We start from the raw sequence: 18628 nt of genomic DNA, 5'->3' as shown, positions 1-18628 counted from the left end.
GCAGCGCTGTGTTATATAAGACAGACTGTGGTGGTGGTCGGCTGACTTTTAATTTAGTTTAAGCTCTAATTTTCTTAAACAATAGTATAACAGTAAACCGACTGGATAGTTTATTGACATGTGGACAACCAGATGAAATTATCTTAAATATAATTAAAATGTTAACATTTAAATAAAACCATCTGCCTCATTAGCAGGTCTAAGATAAATTTTTTGCTGAAAATTTGGGGTCAGTTCGATAAAATTCTTTTTGTTTATCATGTTAAATTGTAAATAAGAAAAGGGAATGCTGAGCATCTAACATTATGACTATTACTTTCCCTGTAATTGACTAGCAAGTTGAATTTGCTTCTTCAGATTTCTACTTAACACATCTATTCCTGTTGCATTGTTCAGCCCGCAAGCCCTCCTGTCAGGAAGTTGGCCTCTTTTACGGTAAGTGCGTGCCACTAAAAAAAGTGTAGCGTGCACTACAAAACCCAAAGTCTGAAACTGTGAGAACATCCGAGTTGCAAAATTTTATGTCTTTTCATGTCTGTTTTGTGCTTTCCCATGAGCTGAGTGAGAGACACAGAAACAGATGCAAAGTGCAATGTGCCCCGAAAATATGAACCTGCAACCTTTCCCTAGCTTGGCGGTTGACCTCTTCCTGCAGAGCACAGACGATCAAGAAAGGTCGAGAAAAGGTCAAGGATCAGTGTGTTGCGTTGCTGCGTCTGGTTTGGATTTCTAAGGGCAGGTTGGCAATGTTGCAACATGCTCAACCCTCTCTCACTCTCACTCTGTTTCTGTGTGTCTGTGTGCACGCAGACACACACATTTAGTGCATTCTACATATACCCCCAAGTTTATCTTCCTTCACATACTATTTCAAATGACCTCCGGATATTAGATGTTCTTCTTTGGTGAGGCAGCACATTTTAAAATAACTGCAGCTAAATAAAATGTTTAATATAAGACAGAATGTAAAGGATGTGCTTGGAAGATGCATAATTTCGTTTAAGGAGAGTGTAAGAAACACTTACATAGTAGGCCATTCTTCCCTGCACATTTCTGGATAATATCGTCTACTCAACCCCTTCTATCTGGACTTCACCTAAACCCTAACTGCCTGTTATTCCATCGCATTTTGTGCCATTCACTGAAACACTCTTTGCCCTTTGAGTGGCTGCTTGCTAGCACGTTACTCCAGCCCCAGTCCTGCTGAATGTCACAAGCCATCTCTGGTTGCATCCTGTTCTTTTTATAGTTGGGCAGCTGAAATGTGAGGGGTCACAATGGGAGGATAAATACAAGGGCCAGCAGGCTTGCAGGGGTGTCGCAGACGAAGGCCGGATCTTCTCCCTTCTTCTCTCTTCTCTCAGCTCTCCTCGCAACCTCAAAGGTAAAAGATTGATTTCATGCCCATAAAGAAAACAGTATTTGAAGTGGATTTGTTGGTTAGCTATTGAATGTTATGTTATAAAGCCTTGGCATAACGAGAGGCTTATGACCTGTATACCAGAGATAAAATAAAAACAGTGTTATGCATCTTCTTGTAGCTTTCACAACTGTGTGGTTAACATGACTAGCGCGAACTATATCAGTGTAACCCGCAGGTTCATGTCTGTTGGTTAAATGCAAGTGTGCGTCTTTTTTTTGTTTGTTACTTCAACCTCAATTAACCAGATGCTAGACAGATGAAAATATCTGATAACTTTCTATAGTATAACAACACTAAATAATGATTGTGATGAACTGTGAGAATTATTCTCCCTTGATATTAAACAAAGCTGATCATTTTTGGTAAACTTCAGTCACCTACCTTTATCTGATGCAAAGTTTCCATTGAATCGTTGGTCAGCGGTGACTCAATAGTCTGACTAATTTCTTGCTTTACTAGATAAATTCATCTAGACTGCCTTCTGCAATGTGGCATGCCTCATCAACAGCGGGGTGGAACGCTGCACATTTTTCTTTTATGCAGCCCATTCATGCTACATGAGCTACAGTGCACTCACTGCCTCATGCAAGCAGTATACTGGGTACACTGGGTATATTTAGTCTAACGTATTGATAGTGGCAACAGGGTGACAGTTGGAGGAGGTATGCGATAGAGGCCAGTCAAGAGGAATGGTGAGGGAAGGGGGACTGTGGAGGGGAATGGAAAGGTCAGGGATAAGAGGCTAGAAAATGGAATAGGTCACGGACGTGCACACGATTTTTTAAGGGTGGTCAGATGCATGGAGGGTGGGGCATGTGGTGGTGGTGGTGGGGGATCTGTGGTAGTTCTCTGACACTGGATCCTCTGTGAGGCTACATATTGTGCCTGGGGAATAGTGTGAAACCAGTGCACAAGCTGCTGCAGCAGTTAAAGCTTAAACAGCTGCTGTCGCATGTAGGACACAAGCTGGTCTGGGTTGTTTTAGCAAAAGATAGTCTGACAGGAAAACATAAAACCATGAGCCAGACATTTTGTTTTGTTTTACCACTTCCTTCACACAATGAACCCGATGTTCTGCTCTCCTTTCATCTAGCAGTTTCCCACACATATACCCTGAAACTGTTACACTCTAAAGCAGATTTGCAGTGCAGTATAACCTTTCGCCTTGGCACACTGTAAAAATGTATAACCCCTGTGTCATGTTCATTATTAATTTCTCAAATTTTTGTCTTCCCTCTATTTATATCAAGAGTCAGGATGCCTCACGCATACCCTTTCCTCACTCCTGAGCAAAAGAAGGAGCTCAATGATATTGCTCTGAAGATTGTGGCTCCAGGCAAAGGAATCCTTGCCGCAGATGAGTCAACTGGTAAGAAAATGAACCTATATACTAACAATCAGTTCTTTGGGACAGTCAACTCAACAGTTGCCAAAAACTATGGCTTAAAGGATTGCAGTTAGGCTACAGTTGAAACTGGTTTCACTGTGTGTGTTTTCTCAGACCTGAACTGAAACATTTCTGCAAACGTGCAGACAGACTGTGGCTTCCAACACCTAATAATATAATATGTTTTTATAGTCAGTCTGATTTTATCTGTTTCTATAACCTCCAGGCAGTGTGGCCAAGCGCTTCCAGAGCATCAATGCTGAGAACACTGAGGAGAACAGGAGGCTGTACCGCCAGCTCCTCTTCACTGCTGACGACCGCATCAATCCCTGTATTGGTGGCGTTATCCTCTTCCACGAGACCATGTACCAGAAGACCGACGATGGCAAGCCTTTCCCTCAATACCTCAAAGAAAGAGGCATGGTGGTGGGTATCAAGGTCGACAAAGGTGTTGTCCCCCTGGCAGGAACCAATGGCGAGACAACCACCCAGGGTGAGCACAGAAAAGATCCAGACATCATCCGTATTACATAATCATCTTTTAATATCTTTATCTAACGTATCGTGTATGTTTTTCCTTCCTAACAGGTCTTGATGGGCTTTATGAGCGTTGCGCCCAGTACAAGAAGGATGGTGCTGACTTCGCCAAGTGGCGTTGTGTTCTGAAGATCACCCCCACCACGCCCTCAAGACTGGCTATCATAGAGAATGCCAATGTCCTGGCTCGCTATGCCAGCATCTGCCAGATGGTAAGACTCAACAGACAGATAACCCAGTTTAACTGAATTTTACAAGATCTATTATTGGGTCTATTTAAAAAAAAAAAAAAAACATTAAAATATTTTTGCTGTTTTTGCTTGTGCATTTGATATGATCATGCCACACACATACTTCCTGCATGGGTAGAAACACACAATGAGGAAACCTCATAATGTGCCAACAAGCTCAAAAAACTTTTCTCCAAATTAGTACTATGTTATAGTATTATCAAGGCAGCATAACATAAAATTTTTAAAGTCTTCACTTTTGGATTTCAGGTCTTGCCTTCTTAATATGAGCTCCTATTTTACCCTGTCTTTGTGTCCTTGCCTTTCCTAGCACGGTATTGTCCCCATTGTTGAGCCTGAGATTCTTCCTGATGGTGACCATGACCTGAAGCGTTGTCAGTACATCACTGAGAAGGTCCTGGCTGCCGTCTACAAGGCCCTGTCCGACCACCACGTCTACCTGGAGGGTACCCTGCTCAAACCCAACATGGTTACCGCTGGACACTCTTGCTCACACAAGTACACCAACCAGGAGATTGCTATGGCAACTGTTACTGCCCTGCGCCGCACCGTTCCCCCTGCAGTTCCTGGTAAGAAAGTACATCACACGCTTGCTGATATGCACACTTTTCCACTTTTTTAGACATAATCTTTTATGACTAATCTGCATTAGATCTGCAATCTGGGTTGCTAAACTCTACCTGCTTTGCAGGTATTACCTTCCTGTCTGGTGGTCAGAGTGAGGAGGAGGCCTCTGTCAACCTGAACGCCATGAACCAGTGCCCCCTGCACAAGGCCTGGGCGCTCACCTTCTCATATGGCCGTGCACTGCAGGCCTCTGCCCTGAAAGCCTGGGGTGGGAAGAAGGAGAACGGAAAGGCATGCCAAGAAGAGTTTGTAAAGAGAGCTCTGGTATGTCTGAATATGAACTGTGTAACTAAAATATAAAGCTATATGAAAGAGTTGTATTATTGTTATTAACATCAAACTTATGCTCTAGAATCCTCTTGTACATTAAATAATATCATATTTTCTATCTTACAGGCTAACAGCCAGGCCTGTGTGGGCAAATATGTTTCCTCTGGAGCCAGCGCTGCTGGTGGAGAGTCACTGTTTGTGGCTAATCATGCTTATTAAGCATAACCACCCTTTTTCCACCCCTACCCCTCCATTATTACATCATCACGGAAAAGGACACGTCCCTTAAGGCACCACCTATGAAATTCACACTCTACTATTAAACGCTACAACAGAAACAGCAGCACTTTTACATCTCAGTAGGAAGCAAAAGAGAAAGAAGGAAAAAAGCTTTGAGTGGTTGCTGCAGCTAGAAGACTAAAACACGTTCTTCCTCCATTCCCTTAGCTTTTATTTTTAAACACCTTTTTTCAGGTGAAGATTCCCACACTGTTTTTACACAACTTGTACTATTTTCCTTGGTCTGCTTCCAGTAAGTTCAGTATATGATTTATACTGTTACCATGGAATAAAGTATTTACCGTAGCGTGACGCTTTCCTTCCTTTTTCTGGTTTTACTTTGTGTTTTACTTCTCACTGCTCAACATTTAAGTTCCCATGAAACTAACACTGTCAGTTGCCATAATAATTGCACTTCAAGCAGAAGTAGCCTAACGCGGTTTACTGATCTAGCTTTATTTTTATTAGCAAATGAAGTTTGCTGATGGGACTGTAAGGTAGCAAATTACCAAACAGAAGTAAAATATGTCCTTGTTACTGTTATTCTAAAACCTCTGTTCTAACTGTTTCGGATCCCCAGAGGATTGATTCTTTGTTACAAGTTGAACTGTTTGCACATAAAAAGTAGAAGCATTAAGAAAAACAGTCAATGCAGAAACCTTTCCCTTATAGTCAGGGAATTCAGTAGTACTTTGAAAAAGTACATAATAACCAACTTCAACTGCAAGAGATGGAATAAATCCTAAATAATAAATAAATAAAATAATACATTTTATACTGGGGCTTTATGGAGGCCCAATTTAATCCTCAGCTGTCTTCTGACTGGCTGCCCCTCGTATATAAAAGGCTTGAACAGGAGTTTGTCTTTGTAGGTTTTCACTAATCCAGGTCATGATAGTCCAAGGAGCTTTGATAGAAACCTACTGGACTCCTTTGGGTCCATGAAGAGGTTTTACCTCTCATCTAAGAATCTTTTTCAGTTCTGAAACCAAATGGTGGAGAGTCCCAGCTATTTAAACATTAATGGGGGTTGTCATAGAGCAGCTGCTCAAATAAGTCCTATCATTAATTAATGTTTGAATTTTAAATATGATCAAATTGTCTGTATTATCTGGCTATGTACTTTTGTGTTAGAAATTCTTCAGTAATTTTAAAACAACTGATCATCTGCAGAGCAATGGTTTATTTGAAGATTTTCAGTCAGGATTCAGAGCTCGTCACAGTAAAGAAGCAGCTTTAGTGCAGGTTACAAACATCTTGGAGTTGTTGATCCCAAATGTTCCAGCACGAGTACTGACAGGGACTACAAAGAGACATCATCTTTCTCCTATACTGGCTTCCCTTCATTGGCTCCCTGTTAAATCCTGAAATGAATTTAAAATCCTGCTCCTCACATCTTATCTTCATGACCTTTAAAAGTAGAATGGGAGGCAGAGCCTTCAGACCCCCTCTCTGCTTTTAAGATTAGGCTTAAAACATTCCTTTTTGATAAAAGCACATACTTATGGTTGGATAAGGTGATCCTGAATCCTCCCTTAGTTACGCTGCAACAGGTGTAGGCTGCTGCGGGATTCCCATGAGTATTTCTTCTTCAGTCACCTTTTTCAATCACTATGTTTTATACACCTCTCTAAATTTAATTATAAGTTATTATTAAACTCTGGCTCTCTTCCACAGCATGTCTTTGTCCCGTCCTCCTCTCATCTCCCTACCCGTCACCCCTCACTCAGCCTGGTTCTCCTGGAGGTTTATTCCTGATAAAGGAAGTTTTTTTATTCCCACTGTCGCCAAAGCGCTGGCTCATAGGGAGTCAGTATGATTGTTGGGGTTTACTGTGTTTTCTTTGTAGTATTGCAGGGTCTGTACTTTACAACATAAAGTGCCACGAGGCAATTGTTGTTGGGATTTGGCACTATGAGTATCTGATGAGTATCTAATAATGTAACAGGACATACATCAAACATAACAGGAGATAAGCCACTTTAACGATCCTTGATACATCCAGGTTTATTTAAGAAGCCTGAGTTTAAAATATTGTTTTTTTGATATATAATTTCCATTTTCTCTGATTAGATTGGAGCATCGCATAAGAGGAAGAGCTACATGTCAAATTTAAAGGTGTCAGCCGTTCTCTTGGACAAAGAAAATGTCATTGGGTGCATCAGTTGCAGTTTCAGATCAATCCTTTGACCATAAAGTACGGTTTCAAAGAGCATAACTGGTGACAGCTCACAAGCCCGAGACAGAAGTCATCGTGACCACATCCATCAGTGTATCAATGCAGAACCTCTCTTAAAAATTGCTTCCCCAAATGTTCCCACCCACAATTTCCCTGTCCCCTCAAATACTCAGATCACTAAAATAAAACTCATATTTCAGAGTTCTGGGGAGGTTTAAAATGACATGAGCAGCCTCTGAAATTAAAAAGCTATAACAGGAAGAAAAAAAGCCAAAACCAAAAATCTAGTAGATGTTGTACGTTACGTCCAAACATACACAACTGAGCATATTTATATATTCATATATCTTCTGCATATCTCTTCCAGTCTTGTACATAATGTTCAGTAACACCAGCAAATCAGAATTAGAACCTTTAATTTTAGCTTGTTTCCATATCCAAGGTACTCTAGTTTGGCTGAAAACACAAATTGATTTATAAAGTGATTAACAAAAGAAAAAATATTGATGTAGTGAGTGTAGTGAAAGAAAAGAAAAGAAAAGCTGATCCACCCGAGCTACAGTGCAGTTATGTTATAGTTGACTATAATGTTTTTTAAAATCAAAATACTTTAACAAACAATTAACAATTTACGTAAGTATTTTTTAAGATTACATAATAGAAAAACACTTCGTTGTACTAAATATACATTGATTAGTGTGCCATTACATCTAACAAATTCATGCATCATCACGAACTTCATTCATTCAGTTATTAAAAATACATATGAGTGGGTGCTAGTTTACACACTGTACCTTTAAAGACACCTTTAAAGACAAAAAGAGCAGAAGAGGAGATATTTTTAGTGTTAAACTAAAATGCGGTCTAGCAACATTTTCACTGAGAAGATAAAAAATCCAAGCTCAGGTGCAAACTTGGCTGAATTTCCAGAGTTAGTGCTGCCAGTGGAGTTGTTACTGCGACACACAAAGCTGCTGTCTGTGTTGGTGCCACTAGAAGTAAAGCTCACAAAGCCCACATTCGCCCCCGCTACTTTATTTGTGATCCAAGTCTGGAATTCAGACACTCGAGCGTAGACCTCAGGGAAACCTGCCTGGGCGCAAGGTATTCCAAAACTGGTAATACCAGCCTGGATCCACTTGGAACCCTGTTTGCACTGCAAGGGTCCACCTGAGTCCCCCTGAAAAAAGTAGGATAAAACACAAACATTAAGAAGGGGACTGAAACAGCATATTCTCAAAACTAAAAAAGTCTATATTTACATTATAGGGCTGAAATTGCAAAAAATAAATAAATAAATAAACTTGTTTTTCTGTAAGGGAGAATACATATTACAACAATTTGCTTTTGTTTTAACCTGGCATGCTCCTTTGTTCTGTTGCCCCGCACAAATCATTTGCTGAGTGATGTTCGCATCTTTTGCTGGGATATAATTGCAGCTGCACTGTTTGTTTCCAATAACAGGAATCTGAACTTCTTGGAGGGGTGCATTAGCTGGCAAAGTCTCTGTGAAAGGCAAAGCATGAAATGAGTCCACTCGCGTCCAGTCTCACGAATTCAAAAGTATTTTCAATGGATATGTGCAAACGATAACACGAATGATGATGTGATTATTCAATATCTAAACTCCCACAAAAAACTGACATTCCTGTCAGCAACAAACAGTTTGTGCATCTGTCTAGCAGTTCAGGCACCAAAAAGTATTATGCGAATATGTGAACTGCACACCTTGCAGGGTGAAAAACTTTAATAGCAACAACTTTTAAAGGAAGTAACAAAGAGCGTGTTGTGTGTGACGTCTTCTTTGGGGGCTTTGAGGGCCATTTCAGGGGAAGTGGAAACACATGGAGAAACAGCTGACTGTAATAGACATAATGACACCACGGGGGAAGTCGAACAAAACACATTGAACATGGAAAATCCTGGCTTTTCAAAATAAAACAGGAAACATTGAGAGACATGACAAAACAAGCTTGACAATAAGAAACAAACTGGGTCACAGACCCAGCCCCTGACAGTTGACATGCAAATACAAATTTAAGTGGCAAAGCGAGACTAGAAAAAACCTGATATGATGCTTCCACCTCCACCAGCTACACAAATTAAATAAAAATCTCACCATTCTTTCTGAGTTTGCCCCAGCCAGTGGCCCAGCAGGATGTGGAGTTGTAGAACTGACTGGAGCTACTTGCCAGGCAGATAGGTCTGATGTAGTCAGTGAAGTTGACAGGGCTGCTGAGCTTCATCAGGGCAATGTCGTTGTTCAAGTAAGAATTGTTGTAGTTAGGGTGGACAATGACCTGCGACACACTCTGTTTCACCTCATGAGTGTTAGGCCCAGCCTGAGTCTCTCTCCCGAAGTAGAGCGTCCATGCACTGAGTGAGTTTCTGTATTAAATGAATAATAATGAAATCAATCCATGGATTTAGAATATTTTCTCAAACCTGTCATGACCTATTTTGTTGGCAATTGGTTTTTATTGTATTTAACCACTAGTGGAAACATACATCCATTATCTCATCCAATTCAGAGTCACATGAGCCTAACCCAGCTGTCATGGGGCAAAAGGCAGGGAACGCCGTGGGCAGGACAGCCATTCACATGTACAGCCAAATTATAATGACCAATTAATCTAACTTCATGCATGTTTTTGAGCTGAGAGTAGACCCAAGTACCACACAGACGGAGGCAGATGAGGCAGACTCCACACAGAAAGGCTTGAACCTGATTTGAACCCATGAGCTTCTCGGTGAATGGTGACAGCGGCAACACCGCAACTCCATGCTGCCCGATAGAAACATGTGTGCGAATTTACAAAAAAAAACAAGGTGTGACAACAGAAGCTTGTGCCCAATCAAAGTCAATCAAACCCAAGTGATGAACTAGATAAACAGTGTGTTTATGGGTCACCCTGACTTATACTAACTTCACAAACCACAGGGTCAGAAGCTAACTGTAAAAAAAAAACGTTCTACCTATGTAATCAAAACTTTTAACTATGCATATAAAACATCAATATTTCCCCAACTGAACTTGTACGTGTTGTGCAAACAAATAGAACTGCCACATACCTTCCATAACCACTACTGAGTTAAATTATCTAACAAACACATTAATACAAAGTTATGAAACAGAAAAGTAGCTTATATGGGTGGTAATTTTGTGCAAAAACTACTTTCTTTGCATGTATACACTGGTAAATAAGGCCCAACGTAGTTTTTTGTGGATAGTAAGAATTGATATGAGTAAACATGTTTTCCTTGGTCCTTGTTAAATATAGTGGTTCTGTTGTGTTTCAATTTATTTCTTTGGCCTCCTGTATCCTCCTGTTTCCCACATCAGGTTTATTGTTAATCTACAGATATTAGTGTTTTTGTCTTTTGTTTTTCTGTTTAATTCTCTTTTTTTTTTCTCCTTCACTAGTTTCACAGCTGTGTATAGAGCACAGGTGTTGAACTCCAGGCCTTGAGGGCCGGTGTCCTGCAGGTTTTAGATGGGTCGTTGATCCAACACAGCTGATTTAAATTGCTAAATTACCTCCTCAACATGTCTTGAAGTTCTCCAAAGGCCTGGTAATGAACTAATCATTTGATTCAGGTGTGTTGACCCAGGGTGAGATCTAAAACCTGCAGGACATCGGCCCTCAAGGCCTGGAGTTCAACACCCCTGGTATAGAGTATAGAGCCCTGTCGTCCTTTTTGTTGTTGCATTTTTTTCTATAATCTTGTTGCCCGTACTCCTTTATTCCTTCCTGGACTTTTGGATTTGCACTTTTGCTTATTCTAACCAGGTTTTACATTTTTGTCGCCTTTTAAAGTTCATTTTTCACTGACTTATTTGGCTTCAAGTTCGCTGCTGGGCTCTCTCTAGAACACATGTGTCAAACTCCAGGCCTCGAGTGCCAGTGTCCAATTTGGCCCAAATTGAAAGATCCAAACACAACACGATCTTTGCATGATCCCTTTCAAATTTGGTGTTCTTGCAACTGTATAATTAAAACCAGCCCACACAGGGACAGTAACTTGTTATTTAAATTATTTACTGTCTATACTTGGCCACGTCTTGGTTTGAACATGAGACATATTTATAGAAGTCTATGTATGAGATCTATGTAGAGTGCATTGAGCTCTCTTTAGACTGTAGATGTATCATGCAAGTTTAAAATGAAGAAATGCTTCATTTATGAGACAGTGTGTTATCAAAGTGTGTTACAACAAAGCAAAGTTACAAAGTTTAGGTTAAAAGGTTAAAAAGTAATGCATCCCACTTAGCATCATTACAGCTGTGCAAAACATACTGTGGTCACATTCTGTAATACATTAATGTAGCACATTAGTGCACTGAACTGACTAATCGGGTTACAGTTATAATTATGTGTTTAGTTGTGTTACCCAAGTTGCTCAGTTATCTGCATAATGTAGCCTAAGGTATATATTGGTTATTATGTGAAAATGTATATCAGGTCATGTTATGGAGCGATGCACAAGGAATGTAACAAGTAGTGTGACAATTTTTTTTCAAGGGAGTAGTTAAGTAGTGTAATGCATTAGCTTTTTAAAAAAGTAATGAGTAATGTCTAATAGATTACTTTTTTGAGTAACAACCAAAATACTGGCTGTAAGAAACTGTCATAGACATGGTAGTAAATCTGTAAATTTCAGTTCTCCAAATAAATAAATTGGCTCTATTGTATAATCATTTCTACCACGTGGAAGCAGATACCATTCACGACTCACTTCCCCACTTTTCAGCATATCCTTCTGCTTCCCTGCTTCTCTCTGACTTTCAAGTAAAGCCAAAAATGTTTTTACATAAGTAAGAATAAGCAATAAAACATAAAATTAAAAGCCCTTATCTTGCAGTATGCTCATGTATCACCAAGGCTGGAAAGACTCGAAGCATATAAATAAGGCATTAGGAGACCTTTATTTGGGTCATTACAAACAGTGTAGTGGGTGAACCTGTTTGAGTCAAAATTAATTCCTGGTGACTGAACTGACTGCTAATTGAGCAGATATGTTGCTAATTAGGCAGTAAAATGAGCCACCACCACTAAGTTTCAGTTAGGTGTTGACCTGGATATTTCCCTTCTGGCAGAAAGACTAGGAAATCCTTTGAGAGAACAAAAAGACCAGTGTAGTGCAGGTTTTGCTGGATGAATGGGCCAGACACAAGACGTTCACCCAGAAGACAAAAGTCAAAACTGAATTCCCACTTGGGTTCATGCTAAGGAAAATTGGGGTACTTTTGTAAATGTAATGTAGAGGCTTTGTTGGATCAAATTACGCAAACTGCACAGAAACACAGAAAAAAATAAGTTTCAAAAATTTAACTTATTTTACACATGACACAATCTTGTGTGAGTGAGTGAAAGCCTTGTATTTGACCTACTTATGTACCAAGACTCACTTCCTTTACCACATGACTTTTGTATGTGCATTGTATCAAACACTGTGACAGAACTTACAGCGTGAAGGAACTGAAATAGATCGTGTGAGTTCCTGCCTCATAATACCCAGCAGTATTTACATAACAGCAAAGTCCATCCAGGAAAAAAAGAGCGTTTTTACAGGACTCTGCGCAGTCCTGTAAAACTTAGCACATCCCACTGACTGGATAGGAATTACGAGGATCAGTAGCAATAGGTGCTTATCTGATCATCAGGAGTTCTGATGTTCTGGCAGTTTGCTGGTCTGGAGCATTCAGGTGTGCGTTCACACGATGGCACAATCTATCCAGGATTGGATGTCCCAGCAAATGTTCACTTTAAAAAAGGATTAGATCTCAGGGTACAGAGGCCTGGGTAGCGTGCTAAATGTTAGAGCTCATCACGGTACAATTAAAAAAAGACTGAAGAAAGAAGAAAGAGCTGCCAGGAGAAAGCGTCTTCTCTCTAAGAAAGAAACAAAACAAAGCATGGAAACATTGTTCATGTGTGCAAAGTTTCATTTGAACAAACCACAAAACCTTTGCAACAGTTTCCTTTGAATTGATAAGATCAAAATGGAGAAAATGTGTCCATAATGTACACTGCCATGTATGGTAAAAACAAACGCAGCATGTCAGCACACACACTTCATTCCACCAGTCGATCATGTGGTGTAGGCGTGACGATTTTAACACCCACAGGTCCACAGCACCTTGCAGTCAGCCATGAAGTATTCTGTACATATACATGTTTCAACAAGCTACTGAACTAGATTAATTAGGTCAATTCACCCTCACAGCATCAGGTTTAACTTATCATGTTATTGTCACTAAAGTCAGGGTGACTAGTCTGAATGTGTGACCTTTAAATGTACTGTGTATGACACGAAATTAAACAGGAAGACATGCTAAGAGGATATTTCTTCATCCGTTGGCAGACGCGTGTCATGGTACAAAATTGTTATCACACAGGTTGACTATTGTGCAACAAGCAAAAATTCAAGTTACGAGGAAAACATCTTAAGCGTGAAATTCTTGTTTATCAATCAGATGTCAAAGCAAAGCAGTGAAACATCACCAGGTTTGAGGATTAGATGTAAAGGAAATAGCCACTTCTTGACAAAATCTTTTTTACTGATTACATCTACAAAAGGTACCGCCAGCTAACACTGCTATCAGTGTTGACACCTTATCATTCTGTCTCAGGAACAAGCCTGTAGTCACACTTAGACACACACTTCCTTCTGCGCAGTCATGGTTTGTGGCGGCAAGTTTGTAGAAAGAAAGTAGATCCTATGTAAAGCACAAATTGGGGTTTTTTTTTCGCATCAGTTCATTAATATTGTTTGCTTGCCTGTTCAACAGTTTAAGAACCAGAAGACGAGTGCCACTTAGCACCATTGTATTCAAGATAACATACAGGAAATAACTCGTTTCAACATTTAGAAGTACAAATAGCACTGAAGGCCAGACGTGAATATGTTAATTTGATTTTGTATAACCATTCTTTTAATAGTTTATTAACATAAATATTTGTTCTGATGAGCTGGAATCACCATTATTCACTGAAGAAACACCTGCACAATAGTGAACTGGTTGAACTTGTATGTTAGTTATGCTCGTTATCTGTCACCAACAAATATTGATTTGTATCTGCTAACTTTATTAAAACTGCTCTGTGAACACGTCTATCAGGATATTTTACTCAACTTTTAATTCACATGCTTCACTTGTTTTTTGAGTCTCTCTCTGATGTTTGGTTTCTTTGAGGTCTGCTGGGCAATATAAATAATCTGACGGCTTTTTTGGGGGGTCTCTAAAATACTGAATTTGAACACAATGTTCCCACATAGGCTTCCGGTAAAAACGTGCAATACAGAATGAAACAAAGAGTATATCTTACGTTATAATGCAGTGAGCTGCTGTGAGCACCCACTGGTCACTGATTAGGGTGCCTCCACAGATGTGAGATGATTGATAGTGTACGCTCACCTGCCAGGGCCATGACCCAGCTGGGGCATTCTGACCACCCACTATTCTTGAATTGAGAGGTGCCACCCCACAATCTGACAGAGCAAAGACAGCTGGCTGTCAGTTAATATGCAATAAAATTTCTCATGCTTGATTCTAGTCACACTGGAATATGAACATTCAGAGTATTTACACAGTTGTATGGTATATATGAAATGTGATGTGCTCACCCTGAGCCTTTGAGCCTGTAAGAATAAGAGAAGAAGTTACTAGAAATTATAACCTTTGTGAATGTTGCCATAAGTGTGTAACAACAGCCACATGGGGACACTAGAGTTACAGCTTTTTTTACCCTTACTTTCCTTAACTTTTCCATAACTGTAAATACAGCTAAGTGCCAAATAGTACTGTGATTTCTTAGATCACATTTTACTCGCATTATTTCAAGTCAACAAATTTGACTTGATGCAGGCCGCACTGTATTTCTGTTGAATACATGAAAAACTTTCTGCAATGTGATATTCCATTGTGGTTTGTTCTGACACATTGAAGACTTGTCATTACTAAGTTACTAAGCAAAAGGTTAACCAAAGCCCTGTTAAAGATTAGGGCTCACCTTGCAGAGTGATGAGCGCACACACCAAGAGGATCCAGGCTGCCATCCTGCGCACTCACAGTAAAGGTGTATTTACAGTAAGCAGAGGTGTCATTGAGATAGTTTTCTTTCACTCCCTATTCTAACCGGTTTCTCAACATTCCATCATAACTTAAGTGTCACGATCCTGGGTTTTGTACCCTGCGTTTTATATTTGGGACTCTGTTTTCTGTTTGATAGTTTCCATTTGACTTTATTATAGTTTTCAGTTTAAACTTTACCTTTGCTTTGCTTGGGTTTTTATTCTGATTTTGTATTCATCATATTCTTTGTTATTCTTTTTCCAGCCCTCCTACGTTCCCGATGCCAAGTCTGTGTTTCTGTGTTTCTTCCATGTTTTGTCTTTGTGTTTACTTTGGCCTGTCAGGTTCACGTGTGTTAGCCTCAGTCTCAGTGTTACCTGTTATAGTTTGATAGTCTCTTCTCCTGTGTGGGTTGTTTTTCAGTTTTGCTCTTTTCTTGCTCATTAATTGATTCTGTTCACCTGTGCCTTCTTTTCCCCCAGCTGTGTCTCTTAATCATGTCTATTTAAGTCCTCAGTTTCCCTCTGTTCTTTGTCACACCATTGTCATTCCCACCTTGTATGTGTGCCCTGTCTGCTCAGTAATCAGTAAGTTCTAATCACATGACAGAACGACGTGACCATAATAATAATAATAATGGATTGCATTTATATAGCGCTTTTCGGGACCCCTCAAAGCGCTTTACAATACCACTATTCATTCACTCTCACATTCATACACTGGTGAAGGCAAGCTACAGTTGTAGCCACAGCTGCCCTGGGGCAGACTGACAGAAGCGAGGCTGCCATATTGCGCCATCGGCCCCTCTGGCCATCACCAGTAGGCGGTAGGTGAAGCGTCTTGCCCAAGGACACAACGACCGAGACTGTCCGAGCCGGGGCTCGAACAGGCAACCTTCCGATTACAAGACGAACACTCAACTCTTGAGCCACGATCGCCACATGATAATATAATGCTGAAATGGCTTCCCAGCCCACATGCTTTCACTTGGTTTCAATCGCTTTTGCCATGATTAATAATTGATACTGTTTGAAATGTTAAGGACATTTTAGAAGGCATCCTCTATTTTTAAGCTGGCTATTTGATCTGAGTGCTTCAGATCAGGTTGAGTTTTGTGTTCCACAGTTGTGTCGGTTTGAATCTGTTCTCCATGTTTTTGAGCCAGCTTTCCCAGAAACTGTTTGTGCTGTCCCGCCTTCATCTATAGAAACTTTTTGTAATGTTCAACCAGTCGTCAACAAGACTGTTCATGCCTCCCAACCTGTGGCTGTGAAGACTGTTCGTCTTCCTGTGATCATCCCCGAGCATACCTGTCCACCTGTTCCTGTTCCCAGGGCGACTAAGGTCCAGCCATTTCCTGCACCCATACCAGTTCCTCGGGTGGGAACAGCTGATGTCCAGCCGTCACTTGGTTCGTCTGCCCTAACCTGGGCAGGTTTATATTATTGCTCAGGATGTCGGATGTTACCTATGTTAATAAAAACAAAATGTATACAGTTTTATATGCAAGGCAAGATGGTGAACAAACAATCCAGTTGGACTTCCACTATAGGCTACCTAACCCTCTCAGGCTCAAATTAAGTTTTTTGTTGCTAATGCACAACCAAGTCCTGCAGTGGTACTTCTGAGTAGAAAAAACTCATAAAATATGTATGTGGGGTACTCAGGTTGTTAGTTTTTAACTGTTGCAAATCGGCAACACCTGCCTTGAGAGGCTTAATAATGTAATGGTGCATGGTGTTGATGTGTGTATGGAATAAGACTGGGCTGACTATTAAAACCACATCACTTTAAAAAATGAATGTATAAAACCTGTCATGAAAGTGAAACCGAGTGATTCCCATGTTGTGGGTGGTTTCTCACCATCCTATGTACTCATATTTTATCTTCATGCTGCACAGGGTACGTGCCACAAGATGGGCACAACAGACTTCAGTCTAGCTAGTACCGGTGAACTTGATTAGGTGATGTGCAAAAAGAACTAGAGTCACATACAGTATTTTCTTGCTGGGGACTTCTCTGCCCCCACATAACCACAAATATAAAATGTAATTACCTTATGAGCTTTATCCACAAAACTAATGTACAACTTTCAATCAAGAAATTGTTACATCTAAGTTCTTGTGGGTTACTTATACACAGCAGTCATGTCTGCATAAGCCTGAGTGAGAGCAGGAAAACAAAGACTATACTTTGCAGAGCAAATAAAAGGAAGACATAAACAAGGGGTCTGTAGTTAAGACTTTCTGTACACACCACTGAGGTTAACTGGTTATAGTTTTCATATGTCCACAAGTCCACAATGGCCTGTTTTGGTCTAGGTAATGTAAATTTTGTCAACCTATCCACAAACCTATCTGAAACCCTACGCCTTAGCTTACGCCATAATCTATCGTACTGTTTGCTAGAAATGTAACCACACGCATTGCAGACACAGCATGTAATGACTATTATTGGCACGTTCAGTACCGTCATTTCCTCCTATGCATTCCTCCTTCAAATTGACAGGAAAAGAATAGATCTAATGGAAAAAAATACTTGCTGTGTGCATTTGGAAGCAGTGCTCTAATTTTGTCCTGGGTTAAAAAATGCAGCACACCTGTTTCTTTACACTGCTGCACTTTCACCCTGTGACCTCCCACAATGGAAGTCGCAACACCAGTTTCAGGCCTAAAACACTCAGTAGTCTTTCCTAAACACCACCACCAATGCATTTCTAAACACCTTTCTGAATAACTGAATAACTTTATTAATCTAGGATATTATTGAGCTACAACAAACTGACAGGCAAATATTGCCTTTTTAAGTCCAGATCATGCCAGTTTTTACCACCATTTTAAGAATAATCCTGCACAGAAGCTCAGAGATGTAGAAATACACAGAGTTAGATGTTGCATCTGTTTAGGAGCTTGAGTTTGTGGAAAGAAATTTGCAAAACAACACTTGACACTTAACAAAGTCTTGGCTCCTGGTTTTAACTTCTTATGCTCCCTATTAGCACGTTTTTTCCACTATTGACTAAATGGCGACACCTATCGTTTAGGACAATACTGCAGCGAGGCTCTGAGCGAAGCGACCACTGCAGAGGGTATATTGGAAGCTTCGGGCTGTTTTCTTGAAACAGAAGAAATGGTTGCTGAGATACCCAGAAACAAACAAATCATTGTATCATTGAGTATGTCTTGATAATGATTCTTAATTATAGAAGTTCTGACAAGCTGGGAATGTGTGTTGCTTTAATAATCACACACAAACCATAAAGGCCTTTATAAAGCTGATTTTTTTTATTATTATTATTTCTACCTTGTATTCAAATCATAAATTCCTCATACTTCAGCTTCAAAGGTTTTTGCTGACATCATGGTCACATATTGAATAAGAGCATAAATGAGACAAAAGCAAAATGTTCACAATAGTTAAATAACTTCATTCCTTCGATCAGCTGGCCCAGATTCACATGCCCCTCCTCTTCACTCAATCTTCCAGCCTGTTGAAAGCAGCGAGCGTGTCAAGAAGAGAAAACACAAAGTTCAGTCACAAAGAGTTGGATGTGAGCACAGGTTCAAGACAAACAAGGATTTGGGACACATTAATCACA

At 40.1% G+C, this 18628-nt stretch overlaps 2 protein-coding genes across 2 annotated transcripts; one reads left to right on the top strand and one right to left on the bottom strand.

Moving 5' to 3' along the window:
• Positions 1–1271: 1271 nt before the first annotated feature.
• aldoab (aldolase a, fructose-bisphosphate, b) lies at positions 1272–5081 on the top strand. Its single transcript, XM_084937799.1, has 7 exons — positions 1272–1384; positions 2674–2792; positions 3037–3303; positions 3399–3559; positions 3909–4167; positions 4290–4489; positions 4622–5081. Exons 2-7 carry the CDS (start codon positions 2681–2683, stop codon positions 4712–4714), a joined length of 1092 nt encoding a protein of 363 aa, XP_084793925.1. The 5' UTR covers positions 1272–1384; positions 2674–2680; the 3' UTR covers positions 4715–5081.
• Positions 5082–7642: 2561 nt separating this feature from the next.
• LOC146381692 (chymotrypsin-like protease CTRL-1) lies at positions 7643–15014 on the bottom strand. The gene is made up of 6 exons (XM_084938632.1): positions 14969–15014; positions 14583–14597; positions 14285–14447; positions 9073–9341; positions 8311–8459; positions 7643–8133 (listed from the first exon to the last, which is right to left on the bottom strand). The coding sequence occupies exons 1-6, from the start codon at positions 15012–15014 to the stop codon at positions 7801–7803; spliced, it is 975 nt and encodes a 324-aa protein (XP_084794758.1). The 3' UTR covers positions 7643–7800.
• Positions 15015–18628: the final 3614 nt, after the last annotated feature.

This window comes from Perissodus microlepis, chromosome 8 (genome assembly GCF_051167445.1).
Source record: "Perissodus microlepis isolate ML-2025 ecotype Zambia chromosome 8, ASM5116744v1, whole genome shotgun sequence".
Classification (NCBI taxonomy): Eukaryota; Metazoa; Chordata; class Actinopteri; order Cichliformes; family Cichlidae; genus Perissodus; species Perissodus microlepis.
The sequence above is the reverse complement of the archived record's forward strand: the minus strand, read 5'-3'. Positions and strand labels throughout refer to the sequence as shown.

What these genes read in the sequence shown, in the direction of transcription:
- LOC146381692 (XM_084938632.1), bottom strand. Translation starts at nt 15,014, where the DNA reads ATGGCAGCCTGGATCCTCTTGGTGTGTGCGCTCATCACTCTGCAAG. An exon ending in GCAGCTCACTGCATTATAAC is followed by an intron (nt 9,342 to 14,284) that starts GTAAGATATACT and finishes CATTTAATACAG; the next exon opens with AAACTCACTCAGTGCATGGA. An exon ending in GGGCAAACTCAGAAAGAATG is followed by an intron (nt 8,460 to 9,072) that starts GTGAGATTTTTA and finishes TGCCTTTCACAG; the next exon opens with AGACTTTGCCAGCTAATGCA.
- aldoab (XM_084937799.1), top strand. Translation starts at nt 2,681, where the DNA reads ATGCCTCACGCATACCCTTTCCTCACTCCTGAGCAAAAGAAGGAGCTC. An exon ending in TGCCGCAGATGAGTCAACTG is followed by an intron (nt 2,793 to 3,036) that starts GTAAGAAAATGA and finishes TATAACCTCCAG; the next exon opens with GCAGTGTGGCCAAGCGCTTC. An exon ending in CGTTCCCCCTGCAGTTCCTG is followed by an intron (nt 4,168 to 4,289) that starts GTAAGAAAGTAC and finishes CCTGCTTTGCAG; the next exon opens with GTATTACCTTCCTGTCTGGT.